The sequence below is a fragment of the Sipha flava genome, unplaced genomic scaffold, assembly GCF_003268045.1.
Source record: "Sipha flava isolate LNK unplaced genomic scaffold, YSA_version1 0_pilon_pilon, whole genome shotgun sequence".
NCBI classification, from domain to species: Eukaryota; Metazoa; Arthropoda; class Insecta; order Hemiptera; family Aphididae; genus Sipha; species Sipha flava.
The window spans coordinates 3,992,195-4,010,114 of NW_020271713.1; the positions used below are offsets into that span (position 1 = coordinate 3,992,195).

The 17,920-nt window shown below is 29.8% G+C and overlaps 2 protein-coding genes across 2 annotated transcripts; both read right to left on the reverse strand.

Moving 5' to 3' along the window:
• Nucleotides 1-2,581: 2,581 nt before the first annotated feature.
• LOC112694249 (zinc finger MYM-type protein 1-like) lies at nt 2,582-9,644 on the reverse strand. Its single transcript, XM_025569666.1, has 5 exons — nt 9,635-9,644; nt 8,238-9,491; nt 7,403-7,626; nt 3,718-3,786; nt 2,582-2,836 (listed from the first exon to the last, which is right to left on the reverse strand). Exons 1-5 carry the CDS (start codon nt 9,642-9,644, stop codon nt 2,582-2,584), a joined length of 1,812 nt encoding a protein of 603 aa, XP_025425451.1.
• A 913-nt stretch (nt 9,645-10,557) lies between these two features.
• On the reverse strand, nt 10,558-11,940 carry LOC112692985 (cuticle protein 7-like). The gene is made up of 2 exons (XM_025567870.1): nt 11,853-11,940; nt 10,558-11,213 (listed from the first exon to the last, which is right to left on the reverse strand). Exons 1-2 carry the CDS (start codon nt 11,886-11,888, stop codon nt 10,689-10,691), a joined length of 561 nt encoding a protein of 186 aa, XP_025423655.1. The 5' UTR covers nt 11,889-11,940; the 3' UTR covers nt 10,558-10,688.
• Nucleotides 11,941-17,920: the final 5,980 nt, after the last annotated feature.

The window sequence follows — 17,920 nt, forward strand, 5'->3', positions numbered from 1 at the left end:
GACTAAAAAAAGAATAATTTGTGATGAACATCGTTTTTTTAATAATTCTTGGGTTGATTTATACTTTTTCGACGAAAACAAAGGTAAGCTATTATGTTTAATTTGTCAAAAAATTAAATTTTTTCTTAAAAGCAATTTTTTCCATTATCTAACATTCGTATTTTTTACACTTTTTGTAACCTTTTTGTATTGTTTTAAATGTGAACATCAGGTTCATAATCGGCATAATCTATTCTCTGAAGTGTCTGTCGTCGCTAATAATCGACCCACGACCGCTCTGGACGGTTGTGGTTAAAATACACTTTTTGGCGTAGTGGGAAAAATCGGCCGTCGTCACAATGGCAAGCAGGTTAGCATGTTTACGCAAAACAAACGAATAGTTATTAAAAAGTGGTTTCAGAGTTAAAACACTTATAATAAATTTTATAGTGAACAATATTTTGGAGGGAATCTCATCGGGGTTTTGTATTAATCTAAATATACAGATAGATATTAAAGGCACAAAAAATCCTTTTATTTTTTTAACATTTTTTAAATAATTGTAACTTTTTTAATAGTTATTATTTAAAAAAAACACCTATGTGGTTTCCTCCGAAATATTGTTCTCTATAAGTTACATAATAAATATTTTTATTCTAAAACCACTTTTTGATGGCGTTTTGAATAACGTTGTCCTGATCTCGTCTAATCATCAACCGATATGCATAATAATCTTTCGAATTACCATTCTTGTTTGTTTTGGCACCTGTTGCGGGATCTTGTTGTTTAATATTTATGTAATACCCGTCATTTAATACCAAAAATAAAATTAGTTTAAAATAGTTTTTTAAAAATATCTTTTAATAATTAATTTTCAATTACGCAGTTATCGGCCTAGTCAAAAATTATTAAATTAAACAATAATTTATTAAATAATAGTACTTGGGAGTATAAAAAAAAATAGATAAAAACCTATTCATAGACCTACCAAATGTATATACAAAATTTCATTAAAATCAGTTTAGCCGTTTTGGGGTAGTATGGTCACAAACACTGTGACCAGGCCAGTAGCCAGGGCAAATCTTCAGGTGGGGCAAACAAAATTGTAGGGGGGCATTATAAAAAAAATCAATATTAATGAAATTTTTAATTTATTAATACTGTTGTAATTTTTTATAATAGGTACTTTAAATTAAAATAATAAGAATTAGAATAAAGTGAACATAATTACATTTTGAATATTTTTATAATATATTATTTTTTGAATTTACCAATTTTTTTTAAACTAAAACAATTGTAATTTTCAATTTTTTTGCTTGTTGAATTCCATTAATAATATATCCAAATTTAGGATTTTAGGATCTAATGAAATGGTGAATGTTATCGGTTCGATATGTTATATTTATTGTTCGGTATTGTTGTCAGACATCAATCAGATGCCATCGTATTTTTCAGTGCAAATGCTATACAATATTGCTAAAAATAATTTCTTATATTAAACAGTGCTTCTACTGCCGATGAAATTATTATCAAGCAATAAATTATATTATATCTAACTACCACGGCTGTAGATAGTAAAAACCTACTATCTACAGTCATACTAACTACCAAATGTCATGACATTATTAACTTTTGTTGGGTGGGGGGCAACGCCCCCTTTTGCCCCCCGTGGCTACGGGCCTAACTGTGACATGATATTTTTATATATATAGATAGATATATTTGCGACACGTCGTGATACTAACGTTTATCAAATAATAAAAGAGTTGAGACCCGAACGGTGTGCCAGCACCACCCACTGCGAGTATTGGGCGTGGCTAAAACGTGGGGTGCTAGCGCATCATCAAAACACTTAATAGCGCATTCTCTAAGCAGTTAACATTTTGGCTCTTTTCAAGTTTCCAGTGTTATTTTATATAATACCTGATGTGATACGACTTAGATCTGACTCAAGTTGTCTAATTAGATGGCCATAATATCGTAATATTTGTATTCAATATAATTACTTTGTATTCATAATCAGTATTATGTTTTAATATTATTAATAATAACTTTTTTATACCTATATTAAACTATGTTTTCTATTTTAGAATGAAAGTACACTAGGATATTGTCATATTCTTGAATTCCAAAGACTACAGTTTAGTGCCTACAAAGTGGCTTGTTCAAAACGATACTCATAATTTATTAAAACAGTATAGTTCAGTGTTGTTATTGGCCACTCGATTGAGTAACCAGTACAACTAACACACAAAATAATAAAATATTTGCTTTGTAGCCGTAGTTTTATTTTTCAATTTTATTTCTGCACTACCGGTAATAACAAAGTAATTGTAATCACTACTCTCGAAGAATTTGTATTCATCCATTAAAACGACATTATTATTGGATCATATAAAAGTAAGTACACTATTGTATTAACAAAATGATCACTTTTCACGTTATATATATATATACAAACGATCTACACGTAATAACGTACTATGTGTACATTAACGGTGTTAATAATTTTAATAAATTTAAATATATTTTATCTTACTACGTACTATGTGTACATAGTAAGATAAAATATATTTAATACTGATTTTTTTGAGGGATTTTATCAACAGTGTTTCATCGGACAACACATGTCGACCAAAATTTCCAATATCTTTGGATTTTCCAAGCTTGAAAAGTTGACTGAAAGTCCTACAAATTTTTTAGGAACAACGTTCTCTGGATATTCATGTTTACCACTACTTGTTACTATGTAACCATTATTTAGTGGTAATTCTGAAGGTGTTTGATTGTTTGATTTGGAATTTAATTGGGACATTATATCGTCAAAAAGGTAATTAATACGTCTTAATTCCTTAATCTGTTAATCACACATTATTTCCAAATTTCTAATATCATTTCTAAAATATTCTTGCTTTTGTAAACGTAAATTTTCTTTGCAGCTTGTCTATTGTATTCAAATACAAATAAACCAGCAGCAACAGAAAATAAAAGAACTTCACCCAGTAGATTCGACCAAAGACTTTATTTGGCCAGGCATAATTCACCATCTTTCGTGTACCAACGTGCGTGCTAATGATGCGTCCCCAGACTGCGGACCAACATGACTTTAAACGCCGGCGGGTTCGGTCGCTAGGCCATCGTCCGTACGTGCGCCGGAGACCCCGTTTCATTTTTATTGCGCCAAACGTGGTTTTTCGTGAGATCACACCATTAATTCATGCGCACGTTAGACTCCTTTGTTCGTGTTTCAAGACGGATTGGAAAGTAGCTCGAAACTCGTCGTCGACCGACGGGACCGCACTTGCGACGGGGACACGTTGACGGTTCTTGTCGTCGGGCAAGCCGACCAGGAGCACCAGTAATTCGTGAATTCGCCCAGCTGGGACTCGCCAGCAGTTCCAATGTCCATGAAATACCTGTTGCTCTTAACCTCGGCCCAATTATAAAATTGAGCCGGTGGTATACACTTATACGTTCTAAATACGGGTGACCGTTTTACGCCTAGTTTAATATAATCAGAAATCGATTTACTTATATGACGCAATAGTAAAGCGGTTATAGTCTGTCCGGCGATTGTTAACATTGTTATTGAAAATCAGTGGCCTAGGAAATTTAAAAGAATTATGATCGAAAGTGAGATCTATACGTGGAGCATATAATAATTCTTTTAAATGAGAAGATATAGCATCTAAAACTTCTTCCAAGAAACAGCTTATACTATAAGTACCGAAGAACTACTTGCAATTTTATTGCTGCAGGAATAGCTGTTCTCATAGTTGTAATTTGCTTTTGTATAATAGGACCAACCTAAAACAAAATTACAAATTATGAACTTTTTTGTATTATAATAATAAATTATTTTCTTACTTTTTGGCATAGTTCATAGTACATGGCATAATCAACCCGAAGAAAGTTACAAAATTACCTGGGATCTTCAAAATAGAACTCCTTTAGTAATGTTCCTAATGCACCTAAAGTATTCCTTCTACTTATCCGTTTTTTAACCCAATATTCACGTTTTTTGTTTTTTTTTTCAATTTCAGAACAAGTATTTGTTCAAAAACATCTGCAGCTACGTTTAATACATAATTATTGGCCATTTTTATTATATTTATATTAATATTATAATTTTATGACTGTGACCACATCGGAGTTAAATAAAAACGAGTTAGATTAAACTAGGTAGTAGTAGTGTAGTTATTATATTGAGCGTGAGTGCTGCAATGCTACGGCACTGGTTTGAATAAAACACAACACTTGACATTGTGGCATCAAACTTTGAACAGTGTCACGCAACTTAGTGTCACGGTGTTAATGACACTTAGGGCCGGTTTCACCATTAAAGAGTTAAAGTTGAGATTAATTAACTCTGAGTTTATCAGTAACCCCAAGTTATCATTATTTCAGTTTCACCACCAGTTTATAAATGGAAGTTAGTAAATCTCAGGTTAGCTAATTAATTTCTGGTATTAACCAGGATTCCCTCTCATTTTCCACTGATAGCATTGATAACACCGCTCATTGAATTGATAACGCTGAAAACGTTAACCCTTTCAGACCCAAATTAATTTCTTATAGAGATAAAAAAAATTTTATTGCTTATTTATTTTACTATGGACTATAATAAGAGTAAAATGTTTTAAAAAAAATTTATTTTTAGATTTTGACGAATTTAGGAGTATATCCTCTATAGGGGACATTGGGTCTGAATGGTTACAAAAAAATTAAAATTAAAATTATCATATTAAATTTTAAAATGTTTCAATAAGTATAATAGCAATATAATGTAATGAAAAAATATTATTTTTATTATTTAAATTATTATTCGCGGTCTTCGTTGCATCGCAATAATGATGTCGTCGTTATCGCTCTCACTCTCGTCATCAAATAATATTCTACGATACATTATAATAGTATCTTCACAGGCAGAAAAATTGTATGCAAAAACGAAATATTCAAATACGATACACAATAATCATTTTTGAAAGCAAAAAATATGTTAACAGTGATAACATGTTTTAATATTGTTGTTTGAACTAAGAGTTATCTTTTAACACTCAAAAATATTAGGAGTTAAAATCTGGGAGTTAAGATTTTCGATAACTTGATGTTACCCCTTAACTCTAAGTCGTGAAATTATTTTTTTGAGTTAACCTTGAGTTATTGGTAACTTGCACTTTAACTCTTGTTGGTGAAACCGGCCCTTAGTGTCATCGTGTGAACGAACCTTTACATCACTGTCGTTAACGTTATGCGTACGACTACCAGTACAGTATAAGTAATTTGTTATTGCGTTTTTCTTATTAAAATTCATTTTAATTTTTTTCAATTTTACACTGTCAAGTAAAGCTGCAATTAAAATTAATGACAATCATTATTAATATATTATCAGCTGTTATTACAAAATGGCAATAACTGCTATTTATCACTGCTATTTTAAAATAGCAATAACATTATCAGATGTTATAAAAAGAAATAGCAGTTTCCCAGTGTGCAAATGCGTGACACTAACTTCGCTATCACGTAGATTTTGAGTTCAAAATTTAATTTCACATAGTAACGGATATGTTACGTATGTAATACGTACGTATTGGTAAAGTTATAGCAAAGCAATTTAAAAATTAATTCTGTGGTTACCTTACTAAATTAATTTGCATGCAATGTTTAATGTTGTCATAACATGGAACTTAATTTACACTTAAATGTTACTTGTGAGTTTAATGATTTGTATTTAATATTACAATTGAGATGTTAATGGTATATAAATAATTTACTTCCGTGTAAAGTTATAGATAGGTATCAAATGTGACATTTTTGAAAACGTCAATAACCACCTAAAAATGCGCCACTGGCAGTTGATCGAATTAATAAAACACGCGTTTTTAAATTAAAAACAATATAATTTAAATGGTGTCGCGACTATTTTGTGTTGAACATGTCTGGTGGCTCGAAAAGTAATACTCGAAATATTTTTGTATAATTGACATTATTTTGTATCATTATATCAAATTTATTTTAGGCCCGGTGCACACCAGCGTTTTTTTTTTAAGTGCAATTTCCCTTGTGATATTGTAATTATGATTTGTTTGGTTTACCCAGAATGGATTTTATAAATATATAATTAGTAATAAAAATATATAAAAACATTTATAAAATTTAAATTCATGTTAATAAAATAATAAATAAATTATTAAAAAATATTATTAATAATTATGATTTATGGAACATAAATTCATCATTTAAAACGTACATTATAAAAAATGTTGAGTAATTGTAGTAATTTTTAGTACTTTTGATGTAGTTTTTATTAATTATTTTTTGATGTTTGAAAGTCATTTTAAGCAATTTTTTTGTGTGTATTTTTTAAATATTTTCAGGTTATCAAGTTCTGGACCTTGGTAATTACTAATTACTAGAGCTAGGATTTAGATGCACTTTGCATTGTTTTCCAAAGTTTACTGTGCGATGCTCGAATTGTATTTTTGAATGAGTATAAGAAAGTTAGTATTTTGAATTTTTTAGTTTTTTGTCATTTTCTTAATTTTTAGGGTACCTTCACACGTAGCCACTTGGCAGCGCGTCTTAGCAGAATAATTTTTAGAGGACCGTCAGTGGCGCTGCTCATGTTTTTAGAAACGCGTTAGTGGTGCTGCTCATATTTTTAGAAACATAATTAGTGGCACTATGAATGTGTGTCGGTAAACAGTTTGTGAAGACAAAAACATACCACATCAGTCTCAAAATGGACATGGAAACTGAATTATTGCTGGCGATGTTATTAATTAAAAAAATGTAAAAATACACCAAGAAGATTCTGGGTACATCCACTGCTTCTAGAAAGACCGAACAGAGGATTATTTAATACACTATTTGATGACATAGAAGATAATGAAAAATGTTTTTTATATTTTCGTATGTCAAAAAATACATTCAAAGAACTTTTATCTGGTATCAAAAATAAAAAATTAAGAGCTATTGACAGCACTCGGAATGATCAATAAAGACTGATATTAAAATAATAATTGAACTCGTTATACGGATTAATCGCAATACTAACGCGCTGCCGACGCGCTGCTGACCAACTACAAAAATAAACGCGCGGTTGTGGTTGCGTGTGAAACCCCCAATCTAAAAACACGTTCTGTCTCGAGAACTTTTAGACGCAGCGTTTTGTGGCGAAGTCAACCACTGACTAGCGCTTCAGATCAGTGGCTGTGGTCGTGTGTGAAACCGTCCTTATGCCAGTGGCGGCGCGTGAACAATTTTATAGGGTAGACAACAAGACAACCAAAGATATGGTGTTATATAACATTTATTTAAAAACTAGATCATCATAAAAAAAGTAAATTACATAAAATAATTATATTTGAATATAATTTAAATCGATTCTCCTATTTTGTTTTGTCGCGAATACATCTATTACATTGTTGATAAACGTTGGATCTTTTGATAATTCACCTAACATTTTTTTTTCAATAGCTAAAGTAGACAAAGATGAAAGCCTATCATTTGTCATTGAATTTCTTAAAAAGGATTTGATACATTTTAAAGTACTCATGGATCTTTCACTTGAGGCTGTTGTTGCAGGAATAGTTAATACTAATTGAATAAGTTTCGTGACTTCTTGATATACTTCTTGAAGCTCATCTAAAATAATGTTTATAATTAAAATTATAATTTATTTTAAAAATTATTAAAAATATTTAAGAAATGTTTTAGGTTCTTACTTTTAAATATAAAATCAATAAATTCCAAAGGAGCGAAATATTTCAATGGATCTGCATATATTATGTAAAGCTCATTTTTTAGACGATCTTTATCAAAAATATCTGGATAGTATTTAAAAAGTTGTCTTAATTTTTCTTCTGGAAAATGAACTTTATATGATGCAAACATTTTTTCATTTATTATTTCAACAAACTCTAGTTTTTCAAAATCTTTAAATCTAATATTTATTTGAACAATTAATGAATCAATAATTTCATACGTAAGTCTACGTAAATTAGATCCTTCCTCATTTGTATACTTTAAATCTGTGTTTAATTCAACAGAACATTTTATGATATCGTGTATGGAAGTTTCATTTCTCAAATCTTTTATCCGTGAAGTAAGACTTTTAATTTCGTTAACACAATATTTAATATCAGTAGTTGATTTATTTTGTAGAATACAAAATGTGTGATCAGTAAATATAAATATTTTACTGAAAAGTACCAATAAGTAAACAAATTTTCGATTGTTCATAATACTCAATATACCAGATGCAGTACAAACAGAATTGGAATCCCAGCCAGGGTCATCAACTACATGAGATACGGCATTTTTTAGTTCATTGAAATGAGTTTTTATAGTTAAAGCAGCTCTTGAATGATAATTCCAACGTGTATTGCATTGATTTGGTAATTTAAATCCTTGCTCTCTTAATAAAGAACTTCTTTTAGAAGATCTACTAAAAAATGTGTGGAACATAGTAAGGTTTGCTATAAATAATTTAACATCTTTTATTGATTTTGCGCCGTGAAGTAGAACTAAATTCAATTGATGAGCGTAACAATGTATAAAAATAACCATTGGATAAATATTTTGTATAATTGACTGAACCCCATTTTTTTCACCAGCCATAACAGAAGCACCATCATATGTTTGATACACAACTTTTTTACCAATATTCCACTTTGAAAGTTCATTTAGAATTACTTCGGATAAACCAGCCGCAGTCTTATTTTTGGAAACATCAAAAAATCCTATAAATCTTTCTTCGATCTTATTGTCCAGAATATAACGAAAAATTAAACTCATTTGAGATTGGCATGATACATCCGTAGTTTCATCGGCTTGTATTGATATAAAATTTGTAATTTTTAGTTCTTTTAAAATATGAGAATTTAATACCGTAGTTACGCAATGGATCAAGTCATTTTGTATGTCATGTGAAGTTCCTTTAAAAACAGAATTTATGCAAAAGTGTTCTCTTATAAATTGCTCTTCCTTAGCAAGTAAATCTAAAATTTCACAATAATTTCTTTTATTTAAAGAACCTTCATTCTCGTGATGTCCGCGGAATGCCAATTCTTGTTTCCCTAAAAAACAAACTACATCGATTAAACGAGCTAATATCTTTCTGTTTATGTCCACTTGTTTATTATGATTAATTGCAGTTAACCGACGACTCTCAGATATTGAATGTTCAATCCTATTTTTACCCAGCATATGAAAACTTTCCTTGTTAGTCAGATGTTTTTTTGAAATTTGGTGTTTTTCAGCTTTACGAACTAAATTTTTAATATTAGGAATGCTATTTATACTCCACTCATTCTCTCCTCTGAACAAGACACATATGTAACAGAATAATTTATTTCTTTCAACGCTTCCTGCTAACCAGTTAAATTTTGAATACCAAGACAATTGAAATTTTCTTAAAGTTTTTGCTTCTTTATATTCTAATGATAAATGTGGCGTTGGTCTCTTACCTTTTAAATTGCATTGTTCTTCATACGAAAAAGAACCAAGACCTTTATTTAAAATAATATCAATAATATCTGACATATTAAGTTTTAAATGTATATCACTTCATTAAGAAAAAATAATAAACATTAAACACGTGCCATTAATCATTAATCACTGTTGGAATGAAATTAAATTATAAAAATATTACGTTGAGACATGTCTCTTCCATACATATAATTTTGGTAATATCCCACTACGTTCCCCGTTTATCATATCATACGCCCGTCATCAATAGTGAGACACAATTCAATATGTCTCGACCGATTTGACGGCGACGACGTAGCGATTACGGTATAGATAAGATATAAATAAAATTATACTTATTAATAATATATATTTAGTCACACTCGTTACTCACACAGACACACTATAGAAACGAATCAGTGTAAATAACATTTTATTTATAAAATTATGAAGAAATAAAAGACTTATATAAAATATTAGCATATAATAAACAACTCATTTTTAAAATTAGAATATTTGATATTTTTGGGTAGACAATGTTTCATTGTCTACCCTAACGCGCCGCCACTGCCTTATGCGTTCGTATTTTTCCATTAGCAGCGCTGCTAAGAAGCGCTGCCGAGTGGCTACGTGTGAAGGCGCCCTTAGAGTCTTTTAGAGTATTTTTTTATCATTTTTTGAGTCTTTAAATACAAAATATGAATATATTTCAATAAAGGTACATTATAAATTATAGAAATATTATAAATAATTTATTTATATTTATTTAGGTACCCGTGTTACTTATTTATTTTCTCGCCATTCACGTAAAGATGCTATGTATAAGAATACAATTATTTAAGGTTTTCTTCGACCAAACTTTAGTGTTGGACATCTGCACAAACGATTTGTGTACAACAACGGTTTAGTTAGGAAATTGGATGTCCGTAGGAAAGGCTTGCTTAATGTTTTGAGCGATTTTCCTGATATGGTGAAAAAATTGACAAAAAAAAAAAAAAAGTTTCGCAGAAATCGTTATGAAATACGATCAGTCGACGGATTGCGAAATGATTTGCATTGCATCTAGAAGAGACACGTGTATGTTAAAAAGTGAATGTTCGTCCAAGGTAAACAAACAATGATAATTAACCGTTTATTGACGAGAGAACGCAATTAAAATATATCTATATTTATGTACATTTTACAATGTTCGTGTACGAACGCAAGGGAGGAATTCTAAGGGATCGCGGTGGACGCGGTCAGTGCGCGGGCGTGAACGATCCCGGGATCACGTAGCGGTGCTTGGCCGGTGCTCCGTCTTCGTCGCTGTAGACGGGCGCCGGGGCGGACGTTGGCTTGCCGTTGTGCTCGCCATAGTCGAACCTGTACTCGGGCTGCTCGGCGGCGGCGTGCTTGTGCTCCGGCTGGATCTTCTTCACCTCGGCGCGGTACCCGTGCTCGTCGTCCGCGGTGTACTCGACCACGCGCGTCGAACCGTCCGCCTCCAGCAGGCTGTACGTGCCCCTGACCGTGCCGCGGCCGTCGCTCACCTCGTTCTGGCTCTTCACGTCGCCGGTGACGTCGTCGTGCACCGCGTACTGGAAGTGATACGACCGGGGCTCGTGTTGCTGTTCCTCCTGCACGTGTTGTTCGCCTCCGTAGTGCTGCTGCTGCTGCTGCTGCTGCTCGTAGTGCTGCGGCGACAGTCCCTGTACCGTGTACGGCATCGCAGTGGCCGGACCGGCGGAGGTCATCGCGTAAACGGCGACGAAAACGACGTACGACTGTAATCCATTATCGGTACGAAAAACCCAACCGTGTTAATTTTCGGCAAATCATTATAGATTCAGGGAACGGATTTTTATGCAACCTCGATGATATGGTTCTAAGAATACTTTAATATGCTTCGAGTCGTACGTTTATCATTGAACGTGATCGTGAAATTTAATACTATCGGAAAAAGTGGTTATGTCGAACTCGGTTTGGAATTCGAAAAATCCTAACAACTTTTGATGCGGTGTAGAGAACCACCGATTCAAATTGAACTCGAAGTTTCGACCTAAGCGAAAATTACGAATCTAAAATTTTCATTCGAACTTGACGTGTTGAATTCTATGAGAATTGAAAACAAAAATGTTGCGAGTATAAATTATAAAAAATAAATTATACCCGATCGAATTTAACACTCGAGCTATGTTCGAAATTAATTTCAATTGTTCAGTATGATATCCGTCGACTCTCCTCCAATTCCTACATTTTTAAATTGTATTTAAAAAAAAAAAAAATTCTATGCTACAAGAAAATGAATTTCCGATTTCATTTTTTAAACGAACATAGAGATTGGTTTACCGCAGAAGCAGTTTCTCATTATAATTTACATAAAAGTATACTAATACTAATGTTGATACAGGTATTTAACTCACCTTAGCAGCCATTGTGTGGATTTTCCTGTTGGACATTGACTAGTAAACCTATTTTTCGCCGTTTCTCGTCGACTGATGATGGCCTTATCTTCCGCGTACTATTTATACGCCCATCGTTATGCCCAGATGGATTCCTCCCACGCCTGAAGAAGCTTTCCTAAAGATATAGTCGTATAACCGACCACCGTGTCTCGGACTATGAACACGGATTCTTCGTATTGTCTATAACGGTAGTAATATAATATTTTGTGATACACCGACTTCTACAATTGTTCTTTATTAATGTTTTAAATATAATTATAAAAATACTTTATATATTTCTTGACAGCAAATCACGTGACATGTGGAATTATTTAATTTATTTTGTTACTTTGTTTTTATCTTGCGGTCGAATAATTGTAAACCGTACGGCTTATTTTATAATAAAATTAATAAGTAATAACCAGGGCTCATAACTTATAGCATTTATATTTTTTTTTTTTTTGAGAGGTCCTAGAAATACCTAAGCGAGTTATACATTTGTTTTAGATAACTAAGAAGCTAAATGCGAAATTTTATGTTGCATATTTTTGCATATTTCAAAGTATAAGTGCTATTTTGATTTTTTTCTATTTTTTAGACTTATTCTTGCATATTTAGAAATTGTTATTTGCTATTGCTTAAGTCTTTTTCAGTTCCGTAGTATTTAAAACATTTTTTCTTAATGATAAAAAATAATTATAGAAGTATTCATTTTTATATTTGTAATTAATTCATGTTAATTAACTAATTCTTCTTCTTTAGATTTAATTTATATATTTATTTGTTTCATATAGCGATGCGATCGGAATATTAATAATAAGAGCTTAAATTTTTTTTTATATATATGATATGTTTTTTTAATAATAAATGAAAATTGTGTTTTTTACATGATATATTTTTTTTTGTATATTTTTGTATTTTTAGTGCATATTTAAGCGTTTATATGAATATTTTTAAGAGCATATTATAGCGCTTATAACTATTTTTTTAGAGCTATAAGTTATGAGCCCTGGTAATAACTATTAATATTAATTGTAATACAAGTAAATTTCAATCATGCAAGTTTCTTAGTAAACTATAAAATATAATTAAAATCTGTCAACTTTATTATTCGTGGGTTGATCTAGTTTACTATGCTTCAGTGGCATCCACCGGTTTTCCGTGAATCAATGCAGTTATAACTATAGGGACCTCTAATGTATTTCAGTCTATATTCATATTCACGTAATTTTTGAATACTATAACTTATTAGTTGTAATGCACTATAGTATTATAATACATAACGTTTATCATTTCATATTTTTCATGTTTCCTTTGAATAAATTTAAAAATATTACAAATCCATTGCTTCAGAGTGGGTTTCCCAAATATAGGTAGGCCTCAAAACCCATGTGAAACTAGTGCAATTGTACTACGTGGGCGCTAATGCTAGGCTTAGGCTTACATATAATTAGAATCTTTCAAATATATTCTTCTGAAACTGCACTTTCTATGGATGATTTTTAATTGAAAAAACTATAATATGTAACATTTTAGAGCAAATCGTTAACACGAAAATGTAACTTTTAAAACCAATACATTTCTAGCTCGTTAAGAAAATAAATTTTATTTTGACTACTATCATTGTCATTTAGGTTATATTAAATATCATTATTTTTGATTTGTATATTTTATAGAGTTAGTATATTATGTTAGTTTAAAATAATATTTATTTCAATTTAAAAAGGTTCTTCTTAGATTAATAAATGGTATTTGATTAAAATAATATTGCAATATTAAATAAATCTAAATACATTTTTCAATTAAATCAATTAAATGTGACGAGCAATAAATTCGTTTTGATTAAATAATTTAATTAATATTGCGATAAACTATTCTTATATTTATTATATTTTCTTATAATTAAATAAAATATTTTCTTAATTATTTTATTAAACATAATTTTAATTTTTTGTTTTTGTTTTATGCTGAAAAATTAAATTGAAAAAAAATCTGACAATAAGTACGAAATTCATATTAAATAATAAATTACTAGTTATTCCTATCTTATTTTTATCAATGAATCTAATTTAAGGTACAATCGTTGCGACTTTTTAAATGTTTAATAATATCGAAAAGTATGCGTAGGATCATATTGCAATCATTGTATGGATCACGAAAAATAATTATAGAATTCATAAGCTTGCAAGTATGTCATAAATTACTAACCAAGCTATATAACAAACTATATATAACTATATAACAAACTTTTAATATTCTAACATTTACATAAAAATTTTATAAGTTCTTCTTATTCATAAATTAATATGAATCCCAACTGTAATTACTTATTATTATGGGCAAACGTAAATTGCGCCCAATGAAGGGAAACAATTGTAAATTGCGCCCGGTATTTTTCAGGTATAAAGTTTTGTGTAGTAAATTGTGCTCTGTATTTTTCAGGTACAAATTTCTGTATAGTAAATTGCGCCCAATAGAAATAATATTTTTGTGACAGTCATTTAGTCATCACCCAGAGAACACCACGAGCAGGCGACTATCGCTGTCCTCCAAAAATATTTTTTTAGTTTACTTGATATGAATAAATGAATTAATAAAAATATGAAAATTAATTTTTTTTTTTTAATATCATGGTATTAATTAGGTATAGTTTTTTTTTTAAATATTTTTGTTAGGTTAAACATTTTAATAATAAAAAATACAGTGATAAGTTATCTGCATAGTAATGAGACATCATCTTCACATATTCAGCCCTCATAATAGTGTTTTCATTGTACTTTTGAATAAATTTGTGTTTTTAAATTTATAAGGTTCATTTATACTATTAATTTTTATATAAATTTCAGATTGTAACTCTAATATTTTATCCATAAAATTATAAATATGAGGATGAGGTGTATAAAAGCTTTTATTAAAATGACTGTGAAAAGATTCACAAGCATTAGTTGTCCGAATTAATGTTGCGGAAGCTGATGCCCAAATATTCGGAGGAAAGTCAGTGAATAAAATATACGTATTTAAAATATAGCGAGAAAATTGTCTAAATCGATTATCTTCAGGTATTGTAGGTATTAATTCATAGTTAAAATAATCGCAAACATTTTCTGGCTCTAAAAATACCAGGTAATAATGAATTCAATGTCACTTTGATAGTAGATACTATGGGCGCAATTTACTATACTCATTTTAGATCCCGAAAAATCCCGGGCGCAATTTACAAACGCCCATTATTATAATAGGCTCACATAGTTATATCATGTTAAATAATAATGGAACGATACAATTTTCTAATATCATTAATATTAATATAATATCTCAATTCCCTAATTATACGTAAGTGCTACGGGTGTACAACAATTATTATAATGTAACTTTAAAAAAAATGTTTCGCATACATGTTACCTATAGTATTATGTTTTAAATGTTTTTGCTATGTGATTAAATTTTTATAAAAAATCTGATTTTTATTTGGACGATTAATTTAATGAGATTCGAAGTAAAAATAATAAATAGTATCATGTAAGATATGCATGTAAGCATGTTACAGTATCATGTAGGATATGCATGTAAGCATGTTACATGTTTAATTACTGTTGCGCTTTTTAATTTTTTCATCATTGGAACTTTCTTTAATATCATACATTTTATGTTTGCTAAATTTTATCTTTAAGCACTCAAGAGTTTGCCCAGTGATTATCTGGTTTGTGATTAATCTAAATAGTAACACTCATACAGAAATTTAAACGTATGTTCGAGTACATACATATATGAAAAAACATTTTTAATTTGATTTATTACTAGAGCTCGAATGTTTATGACTTAACATATTTTTTTCGCGCAGCCAGAATTACACCGGAGTGAGATACTAATTTGATTCATGAAGTCTATATTACAAATATGCAAACTTTTTTTGCATATTTTTGCATATTTGACATTTTTGAGCATATAAACGCATATATTGATAATTTATAGATTTAATGGCATATTTATAATATTTTAAATATAATATATAAACATAACATTTTATACGGTTAAAAACTCATATATTTATATCACTATATGTATACACCAATGTCGGAATCGCCTGTCGACGAACATTATCTTATCGTCTATCGTTAATAAATTAATATTATAGGTATAAGTATGTATAACAGTACAGTAATCCCTCGTTATCCACGAAGGTTACGTTCCAACAAACCTGCGCGGATAGCAAATCCGAATATATATTTACATTTATAGTAATTTATTTCTATCACGCATTTTTTTTTATAATTTATTTTGAATTAATAATAACCCCTTTATTGTGTTTATTTTTTGCATATTTTTGTTGAAAAATAGGTATATTTGATATATATATATATATTGAAGGCATATATTTGCATATTTTGAAATTTTTAAATGCATATTTTAATGAAATTTGGGTCATTAACATCCGAGCTTTATTTATTACAATAACTGTGCACTTTCAGAAAAATTATACGGTAAGTTCAAGTTAAGATATGCATGTCTGTCTATTTAAGCATGCCCGAGAAACCCACTTAAAAAACTATATTATTAATACATTTCTACTTCATATCATACATTTGCTGTCATTTAATGCTGCACGAATTTAATAGTATTTCCATTCACACATCCGTCAACGGTCAACGACGTTCTTACCTACATACTCATACCCATGAAGCAATGATAAATAAAACACATGTTACCCAGACCATGTTACGTTATAATAATAAATGGTTATTAACATATAAAAAATATAATTATTTGAGATAATGTGGTACGTATACAACACTTCCTATTATTTATTAAATTATATACAGATAAATAATTATGTGTTTATAGGATTCCGCCTAAAATCCGTTAACCTGCAGATTGTAGGCATCATTAATATTAGTTTTTGTAAAACAAAACTGTACGATTATAATGTAGGAAATTTCAGAGACCGATATGTTTTTCTACTTCAAAATCAAAACATTTAAACAATTTAACTATGATTAGTTATGATTTAAAATTTATATTTTAATTTAATAATGGAATATCCCACGCGGTTGTTGTAATCATTCGGTATATTAAAGTATCAATGCGGTGTCAAATGAATAGTCAATAATAATTGGTGGTTTCATTTTCCGGGTGTTATCGTTGGAGAAAATATAGAATTATGAGAATTTATCGACTCGTTTTTATATTACATTTCAAATTAATTGATTTATACATGCGATAATGAGAAATAATCTTAATTAAAATTAATTATAATCTAAATTTATTATTACGGTCGTCTTTGAAATATTTATAAATAAATAATAATGGATTCTCTCGTATCGATGGTAGTTTGTTGTATCCTTTAAAGGTATTTTCGTTCAAATATTGAATGTTCAAATAAATCATTAGGTTCATGAAAAATAGAAAAGTTCGACGAGTATTATTGCGTACTTGTATAACAATAGGCTGTCCCTATGATCAAAGCGAGAAAAACATTTTACAGTCGGAAAATAATTAAATTCAACTGCCCTACAATTCGTTGTTTAGGACAGTCCAGTATAACAAATAATAGACAACAGTTCAACAGCATAAATGCTGTATACAAATTTTATATAGAGAGTGTGTAAATAGGACAATCTGTATGATCTTCATTTAGGTTTCTTCCATGCAAAGCCACCAAAGCAGCACCACCAGAAAAACATCGTCACTATTCATGCTTCTAGAAGCGTTTTTGTGTTTCGATGTTAGTTTAGAGCGCGGATTTCTATGCAATTGCATATTTTTTCCTTTCAATATTTTTGGATTTTTATCAGTTATCTCCACGAATCATCATAATTTGAAGCTAATGGTGAAATTTTTTTTTTTTGCATATTTCTGCAAATTTAGAGATTATTGCACATTTTTGCATATTTTGGCAAAATTCAAAATTTATTGTATATTGAAGTGAAAATTTAAAAAAAAAAAAATGTATAAAATAATATTTTGTCAAGTAGAAAAATTAAAAATAAATTTCATAGTCACTAAATAATAATTTATATATATATATATATATATATTTAGTTATAAAA